Here is a 27,429-nt window from a genome sequence, read left to right as displayed (position 1 = left end):
TTTAAATATTTGAAGGCAGATATGTATGGAGCTAAGAATCATATGGTTTAAAAATCATCTAATATTAATACTTGGTGGAGTCTGAATTACTACAATGTATAACATTCGATGTTCTGATCTATAATGGTTTCCATTTCACTAATATATAAAAAATCATTTTACTTTGGTCATCATTGGCAATTCAGTTCAATCAACATTTATACGTGGGCCTCTCCTCCCCAGGTAGTTAGAATACGAATTAAATGCAAGGTACAAGGCGTTGAGAAACTTAGTCTAACGGAGAAAGGCAGGGGACAATGCAAGGACAGACAGAGGACAGTTTGCTTCCACGTTTGTTGATGCTTTTAAAACTTGATAAATAAGTGACATACAAGTAGAAGGAACGGCTCCTACAACTGCATTGATCTCAGAAGAAGTTGTCTTATAGTACTTGGAAACTTTATCACTTGGTCTCAGAAGTGTCCGGAGAGTCTTTTCTGTGCTCCCTGGTTCTTTTAAGACAATATCTTCTGGCTTTATGAGGAGAGTTGGTTCAGGTTCTTCAACATTAGCCTCAGTAGGGTTTACACAATCTGGTTTTCCACCTTTAAGGAAAATAAAGGAAAGAAAAAATGCAGGAATACATTACTGCTTAGTGCTTAGCTGCTCTGCAACAAGATAAGTTTTCCCATCTAGTCTCTTCTTCCTGATGGAAACAGCTGGGATGACCCCTCCACTGACCCAACACTCAACTGTGGAAGAGTAAGTTCAGGCCACCGTCATACACCAGGAAATCTGAACGTGGCCTAATGTTTTCTTCTGCCACTCCACTCACTTTATTCTAGAATAAAGCTTTGAAATACGAGAGACCAAATGTAAACATAGAATCCATTCATTTCTTTTCTTAAAAAAAAAAAAAAAAAATAGAGCAGCCAGGCGCGGTGGCTCACGCCTGTAATCCCAGCACTTTGGGAGGCTGAGGCGGGCAGATCACCTGAGGTCAGGAGTTCGAGACCAGCCTGGCCAACATGATGAAACCCCGTCTCTACTAAAAATATAAAAATTAGTCGGGTATGGTGGCAGGCACCTGTAATCCCAGCTACTCAGGAGGCTGAGGCAGGAGAGTCACTTGAATCAGGGAGGAAGAGGTTGCAGTGAGCCGAGATCGCGCCATTGCACTCCAGCCTGGAGGACAAGAGTGAGACTTTGTCTCAAAAAAAAAAAAAAAAAAAAAAAAAGAGCGTATTTTAATATTTAACTTGAACTACACAGTTTTTCCTAGCACTATGCCCTAGGGAGAAATAAGACAAGACATGCTTGTAGTTGAAAATTCCACCTCTACTTGACTGGGGGGAGCATGCATTACAACATCGAGAGAGATGATAAGAATTCACTGTGAGCTCAAGAACTGTTTCTACAACTAACTCCTGACAAGTCAGTTTACAAAGGAAAACCCTGAGATAGAACTGAAGTTGTAAGACTCTGTCCTCTTTTGCAGATTGCTTTGCTGAGCCAATTCTGAAATTTAGGAATAAATTCCGGCAATCTTTTTCAGATCTGGTTACTACATATATACCACTAGAGAGCGCTGTGGTGTTTCCATCTTTAGAAAAATTCTAAAGGTTCTAGGGGAGCCCAAGTAAGGGTTGCAAAGGCAAGTGGCCTGCTGGTATTAGAGAAGGGTGGATACCGTGGCAAACTAGAAAAGATTTACCTCTCTGAAGAACGCATTCCTCCCCGCAACCCCACCTCTCCCCACACTCAGTTCCTGCCAATTGCTGCTATGAAAATGCTCAGGCCCTTGGCGGGGCGCGGTGGCTCACGCTTGCAATCCCAGCACTTTGGGAGGCCGAGGCGGGCGGATCACGAGGTCAGGAGATCGAGACCACGGTGAAACCCCGTCTCTACTAAAAATACAAAAAAAAAAAAAAAAATTAGCCGGTCGTGGTGGCGGGCGCCTGTAGTCCCAGCTACTTGGAGAGGCTGAGGCAGGAGAATGGCGTGAACCCGGGAGGCGGAGCTTGCAGTGAGCCGAGATTGCGCCACTGCACTCCAGCCTGGGCGACAGAGCGAGACTCCGTCTCAAAAAAAAAAAAAAAGTTGAACCTCTAATAATTAAGATACAAAAATTAAGGTAGGCTGGATGCAGTGGCTCATGCCTATAATCCCAGCATGTTGGGAGGCTGAAGAGGGAGGATCCCTCAAGCCAGGAGTTCACAACCAGCCTGGGCAACACAGCCACTCAAGAGGCTGAGGCAGGTGAATCACTTGAGCCCAGGAGTTCAAGGCTGCAGTGAGCTATGATTGCACCACTGCACTCCAGCCTGGGCAAACAGAGTGAGACACGGTCTCAAAAAAAAAAAAAGCAAGGCAAATGAGGTATTATTATAAATCAACTAAAGAATTATAAACCAACTAAGAATGTAAGAATTTTTGTTTGAAATAACACTCAATGGAAGTGAGATTGGAGTAAAACTTCACAGACTTAGCTGATAAAATTGCAAATCAGTAAAATCATTTAGAAAAGCAAAATGAAAATAGAGCCACTTCTGAGACAATAATAACATTCACAAGAAATGAGAAATAAAAAGCTTTTTGAGATATGATCATTATAGCATTATGCATATTACTTTTAAAATATCTAGAAACAGCCTAAATTTCATAGAGTGAAGAAATGGTTTAGTAAGTCATAATATATCAGCATGAGGGAACTGAAATGTAGTTCATAGAAACCAAAAAAGCATTTCTTCATTCCTTAGAAATACGAAAGCTGGCTGGGCATGTTGGCTCTTGGTCATCCTAGCACTTTGGGAGGCCAAGACAGGAGGATCACTTGAGGCCAGGAGTTCGAGACCAGCCTGGGCAACATGGTGAAACCCTGTCTCTGCTAAAAATACAAAAAATGAGCCAGGCATGGTGACACACACCTGCCGTAATCCCAACTACTCTGGAGGCTGAGGCATGAGAATCACTTGAACCCGGGAGGTAGAGATTGCAGTGAGCCAAGATCACACCACTGCACTCCAGCCTGGGCAACAGAGCAAGACCCTACCAAAAAAAAAAAAAGGAAGAAGAAGAAAAGAAATGTGAAAGTTAAATTTTAAAAAGCCTTATATAGTATGTTCAGTGTTATTTTAGACATGCTTAAAATATATACATATACACATATGTATATATGTATATCTATATATGTAATGATACAGAAAGATAAAATGTAGGCCAGAGGTATCCAACCATTTGGCTTCCCTGGGCCTCACTGGAAGAAGAAGACTTATCTTGGGCCACACATAAAGTACACTAAGGACAGCTGATGAGCTTAAAAACAAAATATCGCAAAAAAATCTCAGCGTTTTAAGAAAGTTTACAAATTTGTGTTGGGCAGCATTCAAAGCTGTCTTGATCCAAGGCTTGGACAAGCTTGATGTAAACATTATAATATTTGAATCAAAAGTAAAGATTATGCTGTTTTTCCTTTTTATACAGAATTTTTAAAATCTAATTTTATGTCAAATTGCATGTTTCCTGGGAAAGGGAACTAACTACTCAGATAATCGTTTTTAAACAGGTTTCTGAGAAACTGTCTTTTATATTCTGAGCTTCAGTGTAAGTTTTGTGCTTTTAATTTTTTGAATAAATAATACATGGTTCCAAACTCAAAAGATACAAAAACATAGATTAAAAAGTGAGTCTCATTGCCACCCTGTCCCTCAGCCATCCAACTGCCTCTTCCTGGAAATAATAAATGCTATTGATTCTTTCCTACACTACCACAGATATTCCATGCATGAACAAGCAAATAAACACTATGTATATATGTATATTTTTATTTTTCATATAATATTAAAGTTGAATATAGCTGAGCTCTTAGAAAAATTAAAATACAGAAGTCCATTTAAGAATTCAGCAAATGGCTAAGCATGCTGGCTCACACCAATAATCCCAGCACTTTGGGAGGCCAAAGCAAGAGAATCCCTTGAACCCAGGAGTTTGAGACTGCTTGGGCAACATAGTGAGAACTTGTCTGTATTAAAAATAATAATAATAATACATTTTAAATTTTTTTGAAAAAATAATTCATCAAACCTTCAAAAATTAAATACCTTTAATAATGACCCTCTCTTCACACTCTTTAAGAAGCATTTTGTCTTTCCAGTTAAGAAAATTTGCGAATTCCAGATAGTTAATGAGGCCATCATTATCCACATCACAGTAGTCAAATAGCTGGTCCAGGAGCTTGTCATCTAAACTCAAGTTGGCCTGGTCACAAGCTTCCTGCAGCTCGGCTTTATCTATCATCCCATCTCCTTTCTGTTATACAGGAAGCAAAAGAACATAAAATGGGAGTTGCCTTCAAGAGCAGAGTAGGCAACATTATTTAGTTTAAGAAAAAAGAAATAGCTTCATCACATAAATTCAAATTTGTCTCAATTTTCACAGAAGAGGAGTCAAATATACTGTTTAGACCGTGGTATAGTAGTATTACCATGATATGGGCTTGACATTTCATGTGACCAATGGGTGTGTACTTTTGACAGCTCTCTACAATTTTTTACCCTTACAAAGTTTTTAATACCTTCTGTGTTTTAACCCGGCAATAAATGGCCCTTCATTTCATTGCTTGTTATTAAGGAGAAATTGGGGAGATAGTTGCAGGACAAGTTCATGGAGGTGGGTTCAAAGACAGTGGTCTGGTTTTCATAACACTCTTATGGGCAAGAGGGAAATGCTACCAATCTGATGGTCAGCCCCATTGTAACAAGTAACGCTAAGATTCATCCCCGTAAGTAGAGGGAGGAGGGTGGAGGGAAAAAGTCTCACCTCCTTTCAGACAGCAGTTAAAGACAGAAGTACCTCCAATGAGTATGAACAGAGGGAAATGTATAAGGGCTCTCAGCAGAAACTGGCTGAGTCACTTGGGAGATGAAGGGGCAGAGCACACAATGTTTGTTAAGGAAGAATGTCAACAGGTGGGACATCTTAGCATGCTCTCAGCCCCTCCTGCAGTCTATCAAGCCAACCTTAAATCCATTCAGAGATGATGGCAAAGGTCCCAGTTTTCTTGTTTGTTTGTTTCTGCAGTGGATTCTGCCTGCTATAAGGGAGCTTTGGTCCCCTCGGAGAGACTTCCCTGAGAGGAAATAACTCCCAAGAGGAATCATAAATGAGTCACTGCATAGTATTTAAGCTCTTACTGCCCACGACTGGATTTACAATGCTGATGGAGGCAATCCCCTGGAGAATGAGAAACTGACTCAATGAATTATAAATTCTTGCAGTCAGACCCACAGCCCTGGAAAACTTCCCTACTTAACCCTTGTGTTCAAACAGAGTGAAAACTTAAAACACATGATCTTGGCCGGGCGCGGTGGCTCACGCTTGTAATCCTAGCACTTTGGGAGGCCGAGGCGGGCGGATCACGAGGTCAGGGGATCGAGACCACGGTGAAACCACGTCTCTACTAAAAATACAAAAAATTAGCCGGGCGTGGTGGCGGGCGCCTGTAGTCCCAGCTACTCGGAGAGGCTGAGGCAGGAGAATGGCGTGAACCCGGGAGGCGGAGCTTGCAGTGAGCCGAGATTGTGCCACTGCACTCCAGCCTGGGCGACAGAGCGAGACTCCGTCTCAAAAAAAAAAAAAAACACATGATCTTGACAATAGAGTTGCAAATGCCCTGGATTAAAGCAGACTCCTTTATAAAAGTCTCTACTACAGGCCAGGCATGGTGGCTCACGCCTGTAATCCCAGCACTTTGGGAGCCTGACCAACACGGAGAAACCCTATCTCTACTGAAAATACAAAATTAGCCAGGCGTGGTGGCACATGCCTGTGATCCCAGCTACTCGGGAGGCTGAGGCAGGAGAATCACTTGAATCCAGGAGGTAGAGGTTGCAGTGAACCGAGATTGCGCCATTGCACTCCAGACTGGGCCACAAGAGCGAAATTCCATCTCAAAAACAAACAAACAAACAAAAGTCTCTACTACAACCAAAAATGCAAACCCACACTCATCCCTAGCTGAAAAGCAATGTGGGATGTGGCTGTTGAATCAACAGAGCCCCAAAACTGAAACAGACCCTGTCAATGATAAATTACTGCCTAATACGCAGGGCTTTGTGTGCACTGAAAACACTGGTGGTTTGTTTCATGGAGCTACCGTTCCACCACCATGCCACTCAAAATCAAAGTAGGTATTTCTTACTTACTAGTGCAAAGCCATTCTCTCCCTCTGTACCCTTAATCTCTCCCTCCCCCAAGCCCTGATCTCATCTGCTTTGGGGAGAAAGATGAGTAGAAGTAGGACCAAGGGCTCCAGGTCTTCAAGAGGGATGCATCTGTTCAGTGGGGTGAGATTCTCACATTTTTATGGTTGGGATACAGTTCCCAAAGTCATCATCATAGTCAGTCCTGGGAGAGGATGGTAGGGAAAGATGTCCGAATTCAGTTAATGGGGTTTGGGCAGAGTTCGCAGAGAAGAATTAAAGATAACCATGTATTATTGCTATGGTTTCCAAGGCTGAATGTTTAATTGGTATTGATGCTTTCCATGTCTGTATAGTGAATGTTCATATGTGACAGAGGGGATTATCCTGATCAAGAAGAGCCATGTATAGACAATTGTTAGTACCTTTGGGACCCCACAACCCTAATGACTCCTTTGAGTTACAAGTCTGTAACTGGTGGTTTTGCCAATTAGAGCCTCTGGAAAAGAAAGACAACCTTCACTTGGAGGTGCATGGTGAAGTTTAGGACTCATTGCCTCCCTAACATAATTACCAGGTAGACCTCTTTTGAAAAGCAGCTATTAGCCTGTCACTGAGCTCCTCTGGAAACTGAACACTAGACCCATGGAGGCCTTCTCACTCTCCAGCTGATAATCATTTTGAGGTGGGCCAACTTGGACTCAATGATTAACAAAAATGAAAAAGAAGCAAACAAGCCTCATATGCCAAATGGAAATGGCATATTCAAGAATGCAGCCAGCCCAACCCCAGTAACATCTCAGCTTTATGTGTAAAAGAGTAGCAATATTTTTGTTGTTGTTATTGCTGCTGCTGCTGCTGCTGCTGCTGAGATAGGCTGTCAATCTGTTGTCCAGGCTGGAGTGCAGTGGCACGATCATAGTTCACTGCAGCCTCAAACTCCTGGGCTCAGGTGATCCTCCTCCCTCAGCCTACTGAGTAGCTGGCACTACCACTCCTGGCTAATTATTTTTGTTTACTTGTAGAGATGGGATCTCACTATGTTACCCAGGCTGGTTTCAAACTCCCGGCCTCAAACTATCCTCCTGCCTCAGCCTCCCAAAATGCTAGAATTGTAGGTGTGAGCCACCACACTCAGCTGAGAAGTGATCCTTTAGAAAAAAAAATTTATTCACCACTCTGTCACCCGAAGCAAAGCCACTGGCTCAAGAAGACCCTCAATTCACAGAACCTCCTCTAAATGCCTGGGCCTGTTTCACTTACAGTTTGGCTGAGCTGAAACCTGGTGGTCTTCACTGAGCTAAACTAAAGGCCATTCTCATGGCTCTGGCCAATACTCCCCTTGATAAACCTGTTATATTTTTACTGACTCTTGGGCTGTTGACTGTGGCCTACCTGTTTGGTTTGCCACTTGGAAAACAATAGAATAGCAGATTAAAGACACCCCTTTAAGGGACTGCAAACTATAGGACAAAAATTATGGCTACTGATTGAACTATCTGGGTAGTTCATGTAGATACTCACCATAAGCATGGGAATGATTGGAATCAAGCTGCTGATCAAGCCTCAATCATCCAGATTGCCAACATTGCTGCCTGTACATACGTGGCAACACACCCCCATTACACACAGGGCACAAGGTAAAGGACTCCATATTTCTAATGCAGAAGCCACCACTACATGCCAAACTTGTGACTGCCAGAAGTTGACTCATTTGTCTCACGGTGAGAGAGGACACGTCACACATAGGGATCTCCCTCATGCTCCTGACAGACTGACTACAGTGAACCTCTGACCCCTCCCTCCTCAGAGCTATCGGTGGTGCCACACCAATATTGACACTTATTCAAGTTATGGAATTGCCATTCCAGTCCAATCATATGGCTCTAGTCCCAACAGTAGGACCCATAAAGTTAAGTTAACGCGTTTTGCTTTCTGGAACATTTTCAGCCTGTCAATGGGGTGCACCCTATAGCACAAAAGCTATTCAACAATGAGCTATTAGTCAAGGTATTCAGTGAAGCTTTCTTACTCCCTACCATCCATTGTCATATGGTATTATTGAGCATTGGAATGGCCTTCTCAAAAACTGTCTACCTCTCTCACCAGCTCTTGGCACCCACACCTTAGTAAAGCTGTTTGGTCACTCAATGCAGCTGTCCCCAGAAAGGACTCATCATATCGCAGCTGTTTCCTGAATAATAATCAGAATAAAAGGGGCAGGGGTTATAAAGACTTATTTTGAAAACTGGTATTACTTCCATGACCATTCCTAGACATGGTGCATCTTTTCTCCCCCCAACAGCAATCCTGGGCCAGTAGGGTTGGTCTGCCCTTTTGGTAGCAACCAGGCATAAAAAGGATTCTAGGACGTTCAAATTTAATTCTATTTCAGCCTCCTGATTTTCTTGTTGGGTTTACATAATGCTTGATCATAAGGATAATAACCACTTGGTTGAGTATACCTCTCAAATATCAGTGTGAGAGCTGGGAGCAGTAGCTCACATCTGTAATCCCAGCAACACGGGAGGCTGAGGCAGGAGGATCACTTGAGGTTCAGAGTTCAAGGCTGCAGTGAGCTATGATGGTGCCACTGCACTCCAATCTGGGCAACAGAGTGAGACTCTCATCTATAAAATAAAATAAAATAAAATAAAATAAAATAAAATAAAATAAAATCAGTATGTTCCATCCCAGTAGCTATAACTTCACCTTTTTCCCATATTCTCTATTTTTTTTTTTTTTTTAGATGGAATCTCTCTTTGTTGCCCAGGCTGGAGTGCAGTGGTGTGATCTCAGCTCACTGTAACCTCTGCCTCCCAAGTTCAAGCAATCTCCTGCCTCAGCTTCCCAAGTAGCTGGGATTACAGGCATGTGCCACCATACCTGGCTAGTTTTTGTATTTTTAGTAGAGATGGAGTTTCGCCATGTTGGTCAGGCTGGTCTCGAACTCATGACCTTAGGTGATCGGCCTCCCAAAGTGTTCAGATTACAGGCATGAGCCACCATGCCCAGTCCATATTCTCTATTTTCACCCAGACCTTTTGTTTGGAAAGGTCAGGTATAAGAGGGACCAGGGATTTCTTAGAAAAGTTCCAGAGGTCTGTTTTATTCTCTTTTATGCCCGACCTTTCCAGACAAAAGTTCTAGGTGAAAATAAGAGGTAAATGGGAAAAAGGTGAAGTTATAGCTACTGGAATGGGATACCCTGATTTTGCGGCAATAGAGGGAGAGCAGCAACTGAGCTCTTGGAGAGAGAACACTTTAGACCCAGGATGTTCAGGGGAGTGAGGGACATCATGATATTTTGTTTTTCAGCCCACTCCTGAAGATTGCATCATAAAGGAAAATGCCTTGGTAGCTCTCTCAAACTGTTGGTGACACCTTAGTTTTAACTGACTGCCAGGCAGTTCTGACCACAATTTGAATGACATCCACCTCAACTTTACCAAGAAATCTATTGGAAACAGCAGAGAATGACCCTAGTTACTGCACCTCCACATTGAACACCTTTGGGTATCTTCCCCAGCCCCATTTGCAGTCATTCCACAAGTTGAGCAAATACCATCAGCTGGTGGCATGGACAGACAGGAGGTTGGACTTACTGACCTCATGCAGCCCCTCCAAAAACAAGGACTATACACAATTACTGAACTTAACTGAGAGCCCTATAACCTAGCAGCAAAATTTATTTTAGGAAACTATTCTAGTTTTAAGTTAACAGTGTTTACATATTGACAACAAATGTGCTGCTTAAGTGAGCACAAATCTACACATGCTTATTTAGACAATTAATTAAAAGAGAAAATCATCAGCTGACTTGCATTGCTAAGAACATCTGTCATGAATTACATAGTCTATGATAGCTAGGAGCCAAAATCCCTGATTGCAACTCTGAGTTTATCATAGTACTTGGGCCTCACTCTACTTCAGCGTTGTGTTACATATGTTCAACAACTGGCTTTTTGGCAGTGTGGTGGAAAAAAAGCCCTGATTTGTAGCAGGTGCTGCTTTCCATGGTGTTCATACTCTTCTCATGGTAATTTCTAGCTACCATTGCGATGTCAACTGGCTTGTAAGCTTGCTGCAAATTTAACAGTATGCTCTCTCAAGCCAACTCTAGCACACTACTGCTACCCAATGGGTAACTCTTCCTCTAGATTTTCCATTCCCTAAATGGAAGGTCTATACATTATCTGGAATAATGCTTGATGTACTATGATTACTCAATAAATAACAGAATTAATTTCATAAACCAAGAAGATTCATTTAGAAAATCAGTTTATTTGCTCTGTTGTGTTTTGTTTTTCCATTAAATTAAATGTGGCATCCAATAATATAAGATTTAAATAATCAAAAATTAACCTACAGGTGTACTAGACCCACATCTTATTACCCTCTCAGAAAAAAAGCCCCTTACGGACACTGAATGCTACATTGTGCATATTAAGTTAACTATTAAAAGGTATATCAAGGCCAGGCGCGGTGGCTCACGCCTGTAATCCCAACACTGGGAGGCCGAGGTGGGCGGATGACCTGAAGTCAGGAGTTCAAGACCAGCCTGGCCAACATGGTGAAACCCCGTCTCTACTAAAAGTACAAAAATTAGGGTGTGGTGGCAGGCGCCTGTAATCCCAGCTACTTGGGAGGCTGAGGCAGGAGAATCGCTTGAACCCAGGAGGCGGGGGTTGCAGCGAGCCAAGATCACGCCATCGCACTCCAGCCTGGGGGACAAGAGCAAGACTTCATCTCAAAAAATATATATATATAAAAATATATATATAGTTGATATATATAAATATATATGTTTATATATATAAATATATATGTTTATATATAAATATATATATGTTTATATATAAATATGTATATAGTTTATATATAAATATATATAGTTTATATAAAAATATATATGTTTATATCTATAAATATATATTATAAATAATATATATAATTTGTTTATATGTATAAATATATATTATAAATAATATATATAATTTATATTTATATATAAACATATATTTATATATAAGCATATATATATATATGGCATATCAGCATTAAATAATTCTCAGTAATTTTCTCCCTGCTTAATATATCATAAGGAATATGCCTGGTGGTTTACTTAGATAATCAACAGCTATTAAGATGATCATCTTTCCTTTAATTACATTTAAAATGAAGAATTCTTAAAAGCAGGGCACTACATATTGTGGTAGGTTCTCTTACTCATGTCACTACCATTATTTCTTGAGTTGGCTCCAAGCTTCCTGGTAACCAAAGTAAAAAGGTGTGCATAATAAATACAAAATACATGCTATCCATGAGATAAAAACCAGTCATCAGATACTTAGATGAAGTGCAATTATTTCCTATGTCAAGACTGAGTTTCTTATAAGGAAGATGCATCTGACAAAAATAAAAGCCTCATGGGCATACTAACAAAAAATATGCCACGTTTCAATGGGAGTTTCTTATAGTGCTCCTCAGCATAAGCTAAAGGCAGTGCAGCTTGGTAAAAAGCAATTCTGTGATGGCCTAAAATGATGCGAGGTAATTATGTAGCCCTAGATTGATCTGATTTTTTTCAAAGAATAAAATTTAGAGTAGCTTGAACATTGAATGATCTTACACTCTCAAAACTAAAACGACACCCTGTTCCCCAGGGAAAAGACATTCTAAGCTTGACTTGGACCTAGAATGCAGGTACTCTGTGTACATATTCAGATTTAGGTGTAGATTGTCAAGTCTTCCCCAGGGATCCCCAGTGCTACCCACTGCCCCTTGCTCCCAGCACAGTGCAGTTTAATAATCCATAACAGTGGTTCTCAAACTTGAATGTGCATCAGAATCACCAGAGGGCTTGCAAAAAGTGCTGGGTCCCACCCCGGAGTTCCTGACTCAGTATTTTCTGAAATGGGCCTTGTAATGTGCATTTCTAACAAGTTCCCACGTGATGGTGATGGTGGTAGTGGAACCACACTTTGACAACCAATAATCTACAAAAGGGGTCAGCAAACGTCTTCTGTTAAGGGGCAAATAGTAAATATTTTTAGGTTTTGAAGGCCATACAGTTTTTGTTGCTACTACCTAACTCTGCATTCACAGTGCAAAAGCAGCCACAGACAATACTGAAAACAACACAGGCATGATTGTGTTCCAGTAAAACTTTACTTTCACAAACAGCGGACTGGATTTGGCCCACAGGCTATAGTTTGCTGACCCCTGATCTACACCAAACTGCTGGGATCTGTAAGCCCATGCATTACCAAAAAGCTCTCTCCCATTACTGGCCTTGTCATAGTGCCTGAAGGCTGCCAGCAAAGTCTCAAACTTTTGGTAATTAACTTTCTTCAGGTGATGCCGAACTGCTGCAATCAGGGCTCGCCGTCTATCCTTGCCTCGAAGATATTCACCCGGAAGTCTATTATGGATGAGATCACCAACTCCTATTGAAGAGAGAAAAAAGTTTTTTTACATAAATTTAAAGTCTTTCTAGATTATTTCTATCTTTTAAAAAAAGTGAGAGATCTAGCAACCTCTGTGAATGAAAGAAACATCTAACTCTTGACATGATTATGCAGCATGTCAGAAAATCCTTATATACTCTAAGGAAAAGTACATACATTAACTGATAAAAATTAATATTCCTGTTTTATGTTACCTCTCTGCTCAAGAAGAAAATCTAAAAAAATGAATTTTGTGTGGACATCACCAACCGCACTCAACTGTCAGATCTTTTCCTTAGACAGCGAAGTCCTTGCTTGACTACCTCTTGGCCATTTGTCTACAATGCTGAGGATCTCAAAGCTAGGGCTGATTCCGGGTGGGGAACCCTCAGTGTGCCTTGGAACTGACTAAACTGGGAGAGCCTTGTAAAAATTAAACTCAAATTATCTACCCTCTCCTATGTGAGTTTCCAGTTGGCCGTCAGTCTGCATACCAAGTTCCCATTTCTCAGCCTTGCTTCCACTCATGCCACCACCAGCACTAGAGGCCTGCCTCCCTTCACAGGTCCATTAACTAAGAGTCCTGACCCCCACCCCAACTACAGTTGACCATGCTGCTCCAGATGTGGCAGCTTGGTGGATATCGCCAGAGGAGACCTCCTGCCTCTGTTCATTTTCCCTGGCCTACACACATCTCCCATAAGCTGCCAGGACTCTCAGCTTTCTCTTATTTTTTTAATTCATCAATTCATGCTATAAATATTGATGAAAGATGTCCTACGTGCTGGACCCTGAGGATCCAACAGACAGCAAGAAGAGCACCCACCAGCATGAAGCTTGCCCTCAAACAGGCAGAATTTACCATGATTACCTACTTCTTTTTCAAGCTAATTGATGATTTCCTAATCATCCCTTACCCTCTTCAAAAGATATTAAAGCCTCTACGATGGATAGGCATCCATCAAACATTAGTAGTTTGTGTAAAAACAGAACCCAAATACAATTTCCTAATGTAGTAATTAATGATGCTCCAAACCACTGTCTTGCATAAGCTCAATAAATATTTATTCTATCTGTCAATGAGTGGACTTTAGCCAAAACATTTTTCATAGCGGTTCCTAAACTTTAGTGTATATAAGAACCTACTGAATCAGAATACCTAGGGCATGGGTCCCAGGAATGTGCAGATTTAATAAACTCCCTGGATGATTTTAATGCAGGTAGTCTACAGCCCATGTTTTGAAAACCACTGATATACAGCCCAATCCTGATAAGCTGTAGCACATTTTTCCCTTTAGATATCTGCTGTTGAGATTGCCTAGAAATAAAGACAAAATCCAAGTAAGTTTCTTTGGCTACTTTATGTATTGATTGATTGATCAACTGACTGGCTAGCTGGCTGGCTGGTAGGAAAAGAGTGGTTCTTAATTATGTGCTTGTAGAGTACAGTGCTTTCTCATATTTGAATGTGCTTAAAATTCACCCAGAAATATAGTTAAAATGCAGTTTCTGATTCAATAGTTCCGGGATGGGGCCTGAGATTCTGCATTTCTAAGAAGCTCCCAGGGGATGCCAATACTGGCAGTCTGCAGACCACACTTTGAGAAGTTAGGACTAGGACAATATCCGAATTCATTAAAAAGATGCCCCATTTCCCTGTGGCTTGTTCAATATAGGCCATATTTATTTTTCCTAAATAAAATTCAAAGCCTTAACTACACTTACGGTACTCATTACAAGGGCTTCCAACTGTAGCTATTTCAAACATAATATGAAAAAAATTTATTTCTGTGTTATATACTTTTCTCATTAATGTTAATGCAACATTTTAAGCCTTTAAAACTAGAAGCTTTGAGATAAGGAGATGGTGAGCTTAACTGCATAACTTTGTGGGGATTTTGTTGCTGTTTGGGGTTTTTGTGGAGAAAGTGTGTATATTTACCATATTCCTCAGGACGGAGACAAGCTCCAAATGTGTAGTCTGGGGGAACATTCATTGTTTCTGCAATGCTATCAAAGAAAACAAATCCTTAGTTAAAATACCCACCACATGGCATCTCTGGAATTTAAAATATGTTTGCCATATGTTCTTAGTAGCCCATATTTTATCTCATAACCAAACTATGAAGATCAAACAAGAGTTCTCCAATAGATCTTTTGTCTGATCTTCCACTTGCATTAACAATGACTGAATGTTTTCACCCTTTTTCAGGAGCTCAGAATTACAAAGAAAAAACAGAACACATTCAAAGCAAAATTACCAAAGTATAAGTAGAGAGCAAGACAGACAGGAAAGACAAAGAAAAATGTAAACACAGTAAGTTAAATCTCTGATATCCAGGAAATAATGCTTTACGCAAAATTATCCCTCTCTCTTCTCCAGTGCCCTCTGCATTTTGGAGAACTCACTGCTTTCCTGGAATCCCAAATTCTATAGATATTAACAGATTAACTGATTAACAATAAAATAATGATTTTCTTATTTAATAGATAGAATCTAATAGGCACACCAACAGTCACCACAAGAGTATTTTTTAAATTCTATGCAAAGAAACTATCAATTTGAAGTTAATCATTAACTTACGGATCTAAAACTCTTCCAAGTTTATGTTGAAACTTTTCTTTGAAATCATCCGCTCTTTTGGATACAAACTTAGCTCCTCTTTTCCTGCAAAATTAGAACATTATCAGGTATCTCTATTACCTAAAGTATTCTCGGCTGCCAAATATACATAAGGTGAAGAATACCATAGTATCATTAGGCCTTCAAGGAACAAATGTAGTTTCAAAAGAAACTCTCTGCTAAAAACAAAGTTTTATGTGTTCATTTTTTTCATTTACACTAAAATAAAATAAACTTTGATTAATGAATAAGGTAAGCAAACAATATTTTTAGTAAATAAAAACAAGGTGTTAATATCACTATTGTAAGTGTAGCTCCTGGCCGGGCACAGTGGCTCACTGCTGTAATCCCAACCCTTTGGGAGGCTGAGGTGGGCAGATGGCTTGAGCTCAGGAGTTTGAGACTAGCCTGGGCAACATGGCAAAACCTTGTCTCTTAAAAAAATACAAAAACTAGCTGGGCGTGGTGGCATGTACCTGTAGTTCCAGCTACTCTAGAGGCTGAGCTAGGAAGATCGCTTCAGCCTGGGAGGCCGAGGTTGCAGTGAGCTGAGATGACGCCACTGTACTCCAGCCTGGGTGACAGAGTGAGATCCTGTCTCAAAAAAATAAAGTAAGTGTAGTTCGTAAAATTGCTAGAAGAAAATTAAGCATCAGGCCAGGCACAGTGGTTCATGCCTGTAATCTCAATACTTTAGGAAGCTAAAGCTGGAGGATCAATTGAGGCTAGGAATTTGAGACGTGCCTGGGTAACATAGTGAGATCCCACCTCTATAAAAAATAAAAATAAAAATAAAAAAATTTAGCATCAAATAAATAAATAGCCAAAGGATATAAAAAAATAACTCACATCTAGTAAGCAAATACATGGAGAATTTATAATACTCTCTAGTAATAAAATAAATGCGAAATAAAAGAATAGCAAAGCGCCACTTCCAGTAAACAAGCAAATATATATAAGCATATTGAGAGAGAGAGAATATCTAACTTTGGCAAAAAAAGTATGGTAAAACATTTACAGATTGCTAGTGCAAATTGCTACAGTCCTTTTGAAAATAATTGGGCAATATGAATCAAAAAGCATAAAAACACTCATGCCCTTTTATCCACATCTGGGAACCAATAATAATGATATAATCCAGATAGCAATTAAAAATGTAGAAAAGAGGCTGGGCACGGTGGCTCACACCTGTAATCCCACCACTTCAGGAGGCTAAAGTGGGCAGATCACTTGAGGACAGGAGTTCAAGACCAGTCTGACCAACATGGTGAAACCCTGTCTCTACTAAAACTACAAAAATTAGCCAGGTGTGGTGGAACACGCCTGTAATCCCAGGTACTTGGGAGGCTGAGGCAGGACAGTCACTTGAACCTGGGAGTCAGAGGCTGCAGTAAGCCAAGATCATGCCACAGCACCCCAGCCTGGGCAACAGAGTGAGCCTGTCTCAAAAAAAAAAAAAAAAAATGTAGAGAAGTTCTATGTATAAAAAATGTTTGTAGCCTCACTGATGACAATGGAATAAAGAAAAGAATCAAAATGTTCAGTTGTGGAGGGTAATTAAATTCTATCACATTAATAAGAATACACTGCATGCATTTTCAATGCTGGCATATACAGTAATAGATAATTATTTTATGTTAGGTGGAAAACAGGATATAAAATGAGATTGCACTCTGGTGAAAACTATGCAAAAATCTACATAGGAAGCCACATTAGGAAAAAAACATTAAAATGATAATAATGGCTGAATTAAAGTGAATAGGATTATGAGCGATTTTATTTTGCCAGTTTTCTGTAAAATAATTTTGTTACTTCTACTGTTGTGATTAAATGAATAAAATTTCTTTTGAAACCTGTAAAATTACGCTACTATTTAATAACATTAAAATTAATAAATTCTCTATTGCTTTGCTAAGACTAAAGACAATGAACATTACATTCTTAAACTCCATTTGCTTTTCAAAGTATCTCCTGTACTATTGAACTACTGAGCTGAATAAATTTCTGGAGAACAGTGACACTCTGTGGAGGAACAAAAGAAGGAATATAAGTAATTCATCTCGTTTCTTCATTTCCTTCCCATTTGTTGGCGAGTGGAAGACTGTAGGTGGAGTCAGAATAAATCAATGTAGTTTAGGGCTATACCTTGAACAAACAGAGTTAACAATCTAAAAATCAGCTCCAGGCCAGGCTCAGTGGCTCACACCCGTAATCCCAGCACTTTGGGAGGCCGAAGCAGGTGGATCACCCTGAGGTCAGGAGTTCGAGACCAGCTGGCCAACATGGCAAAACCCCGTCTCTACTAAAAATACAAAAATTAGCCAGGCGTGGTGGTGGGCACCTGTAATCCCAGCTACTCGGGAGGCTGAGGCAGGAGAATCGCTTGAATCCAGGAGGCGGAGGTTGCAGTGAGCCAAGATCACACCACTGCACTCCAGCCTGGGCAACAGAGTGAAATTCCGTCTCCAAAAAAAAAAAAAAAATCAGCTCCAAGGTACATAATTAAGAACATGCAGAGATGATAAGAAAAAGAACTGTAAGGCACAGAGCCAACCCTTTTTAGTCACGAACTGCCTGGAGTATGCTTCTGCAACAATCAGGAAGTATCTGTGGGCAACCATGTATGTCAGAATATCAGTAACTGCAACATCATTACACAACAATCGAGAGTTTCATTCACGAACCAACTCAGATAAAGCTCTTTGTGTGCCAGTGAATTCATTCATTCACATATGCACACAAACACATGCACTTGCACATGCATGCCTACCATCTGATGACTCAAACCAAAGTTTGATTTGACTTTGGTTTGATTATTCAAACCAAAGGTCATAAGCAAAACATAGATAGAGATCATTTTTGTTTGTTTGTTTGTTTTTGTTTTTGCTTTTTGAGACAGAGTTTTGCTCTGTCACCCAGGCTGGAGTGCAATGGCGCCGTCTCAGCTCACTGAAACCTCCACCTCCCGGGTTCAAGCGATTGTCCTGCCTCAGCCTCCCAAGTAGCTGGGACTACAGGTGTGTGCCACCACACTCAGCTAATTTTTGTATTTTTAGTAGAGACAGGAGTTCACCATGTTGGCCAGGCTGTTCTCGAACTCCTGACCTCGTGATCTGCCTGCCTCAGACTCCCAAAGTGCTGGGATTACAGGCATGAGCCACCGTGCCCAGCCAATAGAGATCCTCTTTTACAGAGGAAATATATCCCATAAAAGTTGAGAGTAAACCAAATTTACATTAAATCGTGCACATAAAATTAGATGCCTCAAAATGTAAACTAACACACTTGACTCCACGTTTGTAACAGAAATCAAACTGAATGAAGTAGTGAGCTCTTTTTAAATTGCAACCAAAAGAATAAAGAATTTCTCTACTGCTAGCAATAACATTCCAATTAAGTTTCAAAATAGAAAAAGGCTGGGCACAGTGGCCGATGCCTGTAATCCCAGCACTTTGGGAGGCTGAGGCAGGCAGATCACCTGAAGTCATGAGTTCGAGACCAGCCTGACGATCATGGTGAAACCCCGTCTCTACTAAAAATACAAAAATTAGCCAGGCATGGTGGCACACACCTGTAATCCCGGCTACTCGGGAGGCTGAGGCATGAGAATTGCTTGAACCCAGAAGGTAGAGGTTGCAGTGAGCCGAGATCATGCCACTGCAATCCAGCCTGGTGACAGAGGGAGACTCCATCTCAAAAAAAAAAAAACACAAAATGTATGATCAAATAAAACACTGTTCCATAAACAGTGTCCTCTTGGGAGTAGAGACAAGTTGGAGGGAAGCATGCACTGCACACTGTTTGCCCTTATAAACTTTGTGTCTTTTTCTGTGGCAACACTAAATCATTGATATTTGCTCTGCTCTTAGGATGTTCTTGAGGACCACATTGTTGTTAATGTGTTTACCTCATACGTTTTACAAACTGATAGGAAGTTTATATTTCTAACCCATAGAAAATGGATACACCATATTTGTCTCCTTTTAAGTATCAATTTATTTATTATATTTAATTATAAATATCTAGTCCTTAAATATTTAGATAATATCTTCATACTTTCCTTTATACATAGTTTAACCATTTTAATAATATAATTAAGAAATATTTATTATGTAAATACTTCATCCATATCCTAAATAAAAACTATCTCATACAGGGTTACTATGATACTGTAAAAATTTATTTTATGTGTGTGCTTTACCATCCTTATTTTGAATAATTTGAGTATCAGAAACTCCATGTAATAAAGGAGTGAAAGAGGAAAGGAAATCATTTTTGAAGCCCATAAAAAGGTGATCAAGAATCAAGTGCCTATAGATCTGGTGCAGTGGTTAGGGCTGCCTCTAGAGCCAACACTGCCTGGGTTTCATTCTTACCCCTGATACGTCTGAGCTGCATGATCTTAGGCAAATGATTTAACCCCTCCGTACCTCAGCTTTTTCACCTGTAAAATGGGAAGAATAAAAATTATAATATACCCTATCCTGTGGAGTTCTTAGTAGAATTAAACTAATAATATATAAAGTGCTCAGAATTTTGCCTCTATAACTGAGAGCTGTTAATGTCACAGAGACAAAATAGGCAAAAGAGTGAGGCAGGTTGGATACCTGCAGTAATGCTAAGATTGTGTGCATGTTGGGCCTATGGAAACCTACAGGGCCATTGTCTCCTCTAAAGAGGGCAGAGGTCAGAACAAATCTACCCCTATCATTGACAAATACGAATGCAAGGCCCGTGCATTAGCTTCATGTGGTTGCTATAAGAAATTATCAAAAACTGATGGCTTAAAAAAATGTATTCTCTCACAGTCCTAGAAGCCAGAAGTCTGAAATCAAAGTGTCAGTAAGGCCACATTTCCTCTAACAGCTCTAGGGGAGAATTCGTTTCTTGCTTTTTTTGTTGTTTTCCCTAGAGATGGTGTCTTGCTATGTTGCCCAGGCTGGCCTCAAGCTCCTGGGCTCAAGCCATCCTCCCACCTCAGCCTCCCAAAGCACTGGAACTACAGGCATATGCCACCACACCCAGCCCATTCCTTGCTTCTTCCAAAGTCTGATGGCTGTTGGCGTTACTTCTCATTCCTTAGTTATAGGCACATCATACCAATATCTATCTCCATCTTCACATACCTTCCTTTCTGCTTGTCTTTTCCTCTTGTGTATCAAATTTTCTTCTTCCCCTGTATGGATACTGATCATTGGATTTAACACCCACTCAGATAATCCAGAATGATCTCTTCATCTCAAGATCCTTAATTACATCTACAAAGACCCTTTTTCCAAACAAAGTAACATTCATAGGTTCTGGGCATCAGGACATAGACATATCTTTTTGTAGACGGCAGGGAAGCACCAGTATTTACAACGTTCAAAGCATGGTACCAGTATCCACAGTCTTCTGATTTTTTTAAGCATAACAAGATATCTAGACTTTTATGAGCAATCTTCCAAAGTTTACATGTTGGCTCGGATATAAAATCTAACACAGGAAATGAAAAACTAAGGACCCAATTTTGTTTTCTAAGGAAGTAGTTTTTACAGAATGAAGACATAAAAAGGTCACAATTTGAAAAACTTGAGTGATGCTCAGGTGCCCAAATAACTATTCAACAAAGCTGAATAACAAATATCAGGTCAAGACAGGATGGTTATTCATGCCTTTATTCCCAGCTATTCAGAAGGCTGAGGTGGATAGCTTGAGTCCAGGAGTTCAAGGTTGCAGTGAGGTATGACGGCCCTACTATACTCTAGCCTGGGCAATAGAGCAAGATGCTGTCTCAATAAATAAATAAATAAATTTCAAGTCAATTACAATTGTCTTGGTAGAGTTTTGAAAGTCCATTGTATTTAAGAAACACAAATAAAGTTGATCCTAGAGAGTTAAAACATGCATATGTGTCTTTACGTTTGCTTGCAACTTCAGAATAAAGACAGTAAAAAAAAAAAAGTATCATTTTTACCTCTGTAGGAACTAGATAGGATGGGTGTCAGAAGTGAAATACATTACACTGTTTTTTCTATTTTTTTCTAATCATTTTGCTTGAACCATATCATTTTATTACCTCTTCAAAAAATAAAGTTTAAACACCAACTTTTCTTTAAGTCCAAATGTCTAACACTTGTTCCTGGGCACAGTATAATTAAACTTACATTTGTAGTTCATGGAGCCAATACAGAGATTTTGCCATGGCTCGTCCATCATTAAAATGTGGTGTTGGTACTCCATACACATTAAACCTATGGAAACTTGATGGGTTATACTTTCGGTTCTTTGCCTCTCCTGTGGAAAAAGAAAGGAAGACTTATGACTTAAGCAACACAAATAACCTTATCTTGCAAGATGCACACTATGTTCTCATTGACATTGAAAATGAGAAGGGAACAAAAAATTAAATTGTAACAGTGCAGAAACTGCACAGATTTAGCTACAGATGACAGAAGCATTCCCCCATGTGAGCTGGGAGACTGGTAGGATGCTACACACAACAATACCTTGTGTTAATATTTGAAAAGCTATATGTAAAAAACTCCAAAGACTCCATAAAAAAACTGTTAGAACTAATGAATTTGGCTGGGCACAGTGGCTCATGCCTGTAATCCCAGCACTTTGTGAGGCCGAGACTGGTGGATCACCTGAGGCCAGGAATTCGAGACCAGTCTGGCCAAAATGGTGAAACCATGTCTTCTCTAAAAATTCAAAAATTAGCTGGTCATGATGGCATGCACCTGTAATCCCAGCTACTTGGGAGGCTGAGGCACGAGAATTGCTTGAACCCAGGAGGCGGAGGTTGTGGGAGGCCGAGATTGTGCCACTGCACTCCAGCCTGGGCAACAGAGTGAGGCTCTTTCTCAAAAAACAAAAGAACTAATAAATGAATTAAGTAAAGTCAAAGAATACAAAATCAACACATAAAAATCCATGGCATTTCTATAAAAAAAAAGAAATCAAGAAAATAATTCAAATTATGATAGCATAAAAAAATACTTAGGAATGAACTTAACCAAGGGGGTAAAAGACCTGTACACTGAAAACTATAAAACAGTGATGAAGGAAATTGAAGAGGACACAAATAAAATGAAGATATTCATTCCATGCTCATTGATAAGAATAATTAATTTTCTTAAAATGTTCATACTACCCAAAGCAAAATACAGATTCAATGTGATCCCTATCAAAATCCCAATGGCATTCTTCACAGAAATAGAAAAAAAAATCCTAAAAATTTACATAGAACCACAAAAGGCTCTGAATAGCCAAAGTAATTATCAGGAAAAAGAAAAAAGTTAGAGGCATCACACATCCTAAATTTAAATTATATTACAGAGCTGTAGTAATTAGAACAGTATGGTACTGGCATAAAAACAGACATACAGAGTAGTGGAACAGAATGGAGAGCCCAGAAATAAATCCAAAAATATACAATGCACTAATTTTCAACAAGGGCAGCAAGAAGAAACAATGGAGCAAGGATAGTCTCTTCAATAAATGGTCCTGGGAAACCTGATTTCCACATGCAACACCGTACACAAAAATCAACTCAAAATACATTAAAAAAAAAAAACTAAATGTAAGACCTGAAACCATAAACTCATAGAAGAAAAAATAGAGGAAAAACTTACTGACATTGGCCTTGGCAATGTCTTAGATACAAAAGCTCAGACTACAAAAGCAAAAATAAATAAATGAGACTACATCAAATTAAAACTTTCTGCATAGCAAAGGAAACAATCACCAAAATGAAAAGGCAACCTATGAGTTGGGAAAAAAATATTTGCAAACTATATATCTGATAGAGGATTAATATTCAAAATTTACAGAAAATATGTAACTCAATTCTTAAAATGGGTGAAGAACTTTAATATTTAGAAAGTAAGTAAGGACATTGCATGGGAAAAGGGGATATCAATGATGAAAAACCGCAGGGTCTCCACCATTGTTATGGAAATCCTGAAGATCAAGGGAGGTATGGCAATGATTTAGGTCCCTGGCAGCACTTTCCACTATGCTAAGATTTGAGAGGTTTGGTGTTTTGCACTTGTTCTCACTCAGATTTGGTGCAATCATCAGAACATTGCGGCCCTCATATTTCATTTACCTCATATTAGAAACATTCAAAGGGTGATTGAGGGCTGAGAACCCAACAGAGGAGTCTTTTTATTTAAAACTGAATACTGTGCTTTTTTCTTTTCAAGTCTTGATGTGGTGTTAGTTTTCCATTTCGAGATAAGAAAGTAGGACTGAAACTAGAGAACAACCAAGAGGGTAAGAAATGTTGGAGTAAAGATATTCAGCCTCACTAGTAACTCAAATTATGTAAATAAAAACAGTAAATGTCTTGTTATTGAAGTAACAAGAAATTATAATTGTCTCTTAGTTAAGCAAAAGTAAAGAAGATTGGCTGAGCTCATTATTGGGAAGGGGGTGGAGTAATGGATATTCTCACACTCTGGGTCTAAGGGCAAATTGGGCAGTAATTTGACCTGACAGTTTGGCTCTAAGAGTAAAAATTTCTCAGAAATCTAGGAAGGTAACTTAAGGAAATAGCCAATCACATTTACAAAGGTATATAAACAATATGTTTCTGTAATAGTAAAAATATAATGTAGATACTGACATGAAAAGACATTCCAAAATATTTCATAAGACGAAAAAAGCAAAAGGAAAAAATGTACATATGATGTGGAACAAAATGAACATACATACTGATATATATAAAAGTGCAAAGAAAAACATCTATGAACATATTATCGGTTGGGCGCGGTGGCTTACGCCTGTAATCCTAGCACTTTAGGAGGCTGAGGCAGATGGATCACCTGAGATCTGAAGTTCGAGACCAGCGTGACCAACACGGTGAAACCCCGTCTCTACTAAAAATACAGAAATTCGCCAGGCATGGTGGCAGGCGCCTGTAATCCCAGCTACTCGGGAGGCTGAGGCAGGAGAATTGCTTGAACCCAGGAGGCGGAGGTTGCAGTGAGCCGAGATCAGGCCACTTCACTCCAGCCTGGACAAAAGAGAAAAACGCCATCTCAAAAAAAGACAGAGAGAAAGAAAGAGAGAAAAGAAAGAAAGAAAGAAAGAAAGAAAGAAAGAAAGAAAGAGAGAGAGAGAGAGAGAGAGAGAGAGAGAGAAAGAAAGAGAAAGAGAAAGAAAGAAAAAGGAAGGAAGAAAGGAAGGAAGGAAGGAAAGAAAAGAAAGAAAGAAAGAAAGAAAGATCTGTGTGAGATAGAGAATTGTGGGAATTTTTTTGTATATTGTATATTTCTATATAGCTTTTATTTTATAAAAGTATCTATCACTTTAGTAATGATTAAAATTATTTTAAAGTATTAAGTGTATTTTAAATGTTGTAGGTCCATATTTATTGCTATTTACATATTATTTAAGTAAAAAATTTTAAGTATATAGAGCAGGCTCCCTAAAAGCATGGAGAGTATTATCCCATTTATTTAATGATTAATGATTTAATGGCTCAATGGATGGGGGTTAGAAAAAATGTTCAGGGAGAGGAAGTGGAGCAAGATGGCAGAATAGAAAGCTCCACCAATCATGTCCCAGTCCCGTGTCCCAGACCCACACCCACCCCCCACCCACTACAAGGACCAAGTTGACAACTATCTACACAGATAAGAGTGCCCATCTCAAAAATCAGGTGGGCAACTCATAGTACCTGAAATTTTAACTTCATAGCACTAAAAAAAAAAAAGGCACTCAAGAGATAGAAAAAATAGTTTCCAATCACAGACACCACCCCTCCCCAACCCCGGCAGCAGCAGAGTGGTGTGGAGAGCTTCTCCTGGCACTAGGGCAGGGAGAACACAGCCATTGTGAGGTATTAAACTCAGTGCTTTCCTATTAGAGCAGAATGGAAAACTGAACCAAACTCAGCTGATGCCTGTCCCCAGAGGCAGCATTTAAATCAGCCCTACCAAAAAAGGAATTGCCAATCCCAGTAGTCCAAACTTGAGTGCCTGCAAACCTCACCACCAAGGGCTATGGGACTCTGTGTCTCCAAATAATCTTGAAAGGCAGTCTAGACCATAAGGACTGGAACTCTTAGGCGACTCCCAGAGCAGAACCAGGCCCAGAGACAGTGGACTGGAGGTGGGGTGGGTGGCGGGATACATGTCATACTGCGACACCAGCTGCCGCAGCCAAGGGAATGCTGGCATCACCCCTCCCTTAACCCCAGGTTGCACAGCTCCGCTCATGGCTCCAAAAGGGACCCCTTTCTTCTGCTTGAGGAGAGGAGAGGGAAGAGCAGGGAAGGCTTCACCTTGCATCTAGGACACCACCTTAGGCACAGCAAGATAGGGCACTGGTGGGACTCAGGAGGCTGCCATTCCAGGCCCTGATTTGCAGATGACATTTCTAGACACATCGGGGCCAAAAAGCAACCCACTGCCTTGAAGGAAAGAACCCAATCCTGGCAGCATTCATCACCTGCTAACTGAAGAGCTCTTGGGCCCTGAATAACCAGCTGCAGTTATTCAGGGCACAGGTAGTACATCAAGGGCCTCGGGTAAGCCTCTGAGACTTCCTGGCTTCAGAAGAGACTTAGCACATTACCAGCTGTGGTAGCTACGGAGCAAAATTCCTTCTGCTTGAGAAAAGTAGAGGGAAAAGTAAAGGGAACTTTGTCTTACACCTTAGGTACCAGCATGGCCACGGTGGGGCAGAGCACCAAGCATTGGCTCTTAGGGTTCCCGATTCCAGGACTTGCCTCTTGAATAGCATTTCTGGACCTGCTCTGGGCCAGAGGGGAATCCACTTCCCTAAAGGGTAAGTCCCAGGCCATTAACTTCAAGCTGACTTAAGAGACCCTGGGCCTTAAGAGAATATTGGTGGTAGTCTGGCAGTACTCCTCATGGCCTGGGGTGGCGGTGGCTACCCAGTGAGGTTCCTCTGCCTTGGGGAAGGGGAGGGAAGGGTGGGAAAGACTGTATCTTGTGGTTTGAATGCCAGCTCGGCTGCAATACAGTAGAATACCTGGTAGACGTCTAAAGTTGTTGACTCTAGTCCTTGACTCCCAGACAGTACTTCTGTACCCACCCAGGGCCTGGGGGACCTCACCACCCTGAAGGGAAGGACACAGGCCTGGCTGGCTTTGCCACCTGTTAATTGTAGAGCCCCAGGACCGTGAGCGAACATAGGCTGCAGCCAGAGGTTGAGTACAGCAGGACTTGGGTGAGACCAAATGCTACACTAGCTCCAAGTCTGATCCAATACTGTCAGCAGTGGTGGCCACAGGGGTACTTGTGTCACTCAACCCCCAGCTTTAGGTGGCTCAGAACAGAGAGAAAGACTGTATGTTTAGGGGAAAGTAAAGGGAAAGAACACGAGCCTCTGCCTTGTAACCCAGGGAATTCTCCCGGATCTTTTCCAAGTCCATCAAGGCAGTACCTCTACAAGTTTGCAAAAACCAGTGTTAATGGGCTTGGGGTGCCCCCTAAAGCAGATACAGCTTAGATCACAACATCTAAATCCTTTCAAACATCTGGAAAGCATTTCCAAGATGAATGGGTACAAATAAGCACAGACAGTGAGGATTATAATAAATATCTAACTGTTCAATGCCAGACACCAAGGAACATCTACAAGCATCAACACCATCTAGGAAAATATGACCTCACTAAATAAACTAAATAAGACACCAGGGACCAATCATGGAGCAACAGAGCTATATGTCCTTTCAGACAGAGAATTCAAAATAGCATTGTTGAGGAAACTCAAAGAAATTTAAGATAACACAGAGAAGGAATTCAAAATTCTATCAGGTAAATTTAAGAAAGAGACTGAAATAATTAAAAAGAATCAAGCAAAGGCCAGGTGTGGTAGCTCACACCTGTAATCTGAGCACTTTGGGAGGCTGAGGTGGGTAGATCACTTAAGGCCAGGAGTTCAAGACCAGCCTGGCCAAGGTGGTGAAAACCCATGTCTACTAAAAATACAAAAATTAGCCAGGCGTGATGGTGCCTGTAATCCCTGCTACTGGGGAGGCTGAGACAGGAGAATCACTTGAACCCGGGAGGCGGAGGTTGCAGTGAGCCAAGAGCACACCACCGGACTCTAGCCTGGGCAACAGAGTGAGACTCCATTTCAAAAAACAAAAACAAAACAACAACAAACAAAAACAAAAAGAATCAAGCAGAAATTCTGGAACTGAAAAATTCAATTGACA

The 27,429-nt window shown here is 40.4% G+C and overlaps 1 protein-coding gene across 1 annotated transcript in view; it reads right to left on the bottom strand.

The window, feature by feature from the left end:
- EFHB (EF-hand domain family member B) overlaps positions 1-27,429 on the bottom strand; it is a 53,991-nt gene that overhangs the window by 4,580 nt on the left and 21,982 nt on the right. Inside the window, exons 6-11 of the mRNA XM_003256731.3 lie at positions 21,398-21,527; positions 15,213-15,296; positions 14,571-14,638; positions 12,474-12,628; positions 4,080-4,287; positions 372-584 (exon numbers count right to left, since the gene is read on the bottom strand). Of these exons, the coding sequence (XP_003256779.2) occupies positions 372-584; positions 4,080-4,287; positions 12,474-12,628; positions 14,571-14,638; positions 15,213-15,296; positions 21,398-21,527 (858 nt within the window). The remainder of the gene's footprint in view (positions 1-371; positions 585-4,079; positions 4,288-12,473; positions 12,629-14,570; positions 14,639-15,212; positions 15,297-21,397; positions 21,528-27,429) is intronic.

Source organism: Nomascus leucogenys, chromosome 4 (assembly GCF_006542625.1).
Source record: "Nomascus leucogenys isolate Asia chromosome 4, Asia_NLE_v1, whole genome shotgun sequence".
Taxonomy (NCBI): domain Eukaryota; kingdom Metazoa; phylum Chordata; class Mammalia; order Primates; family Hylobatidae; genus Nomascus; species Nomascus leucogenys.
The sequence above is the reverse complement of the archived record's forward strand: the minus strand, read 5'-3'. Positions and strand labels throughout refer to the sequence as shown.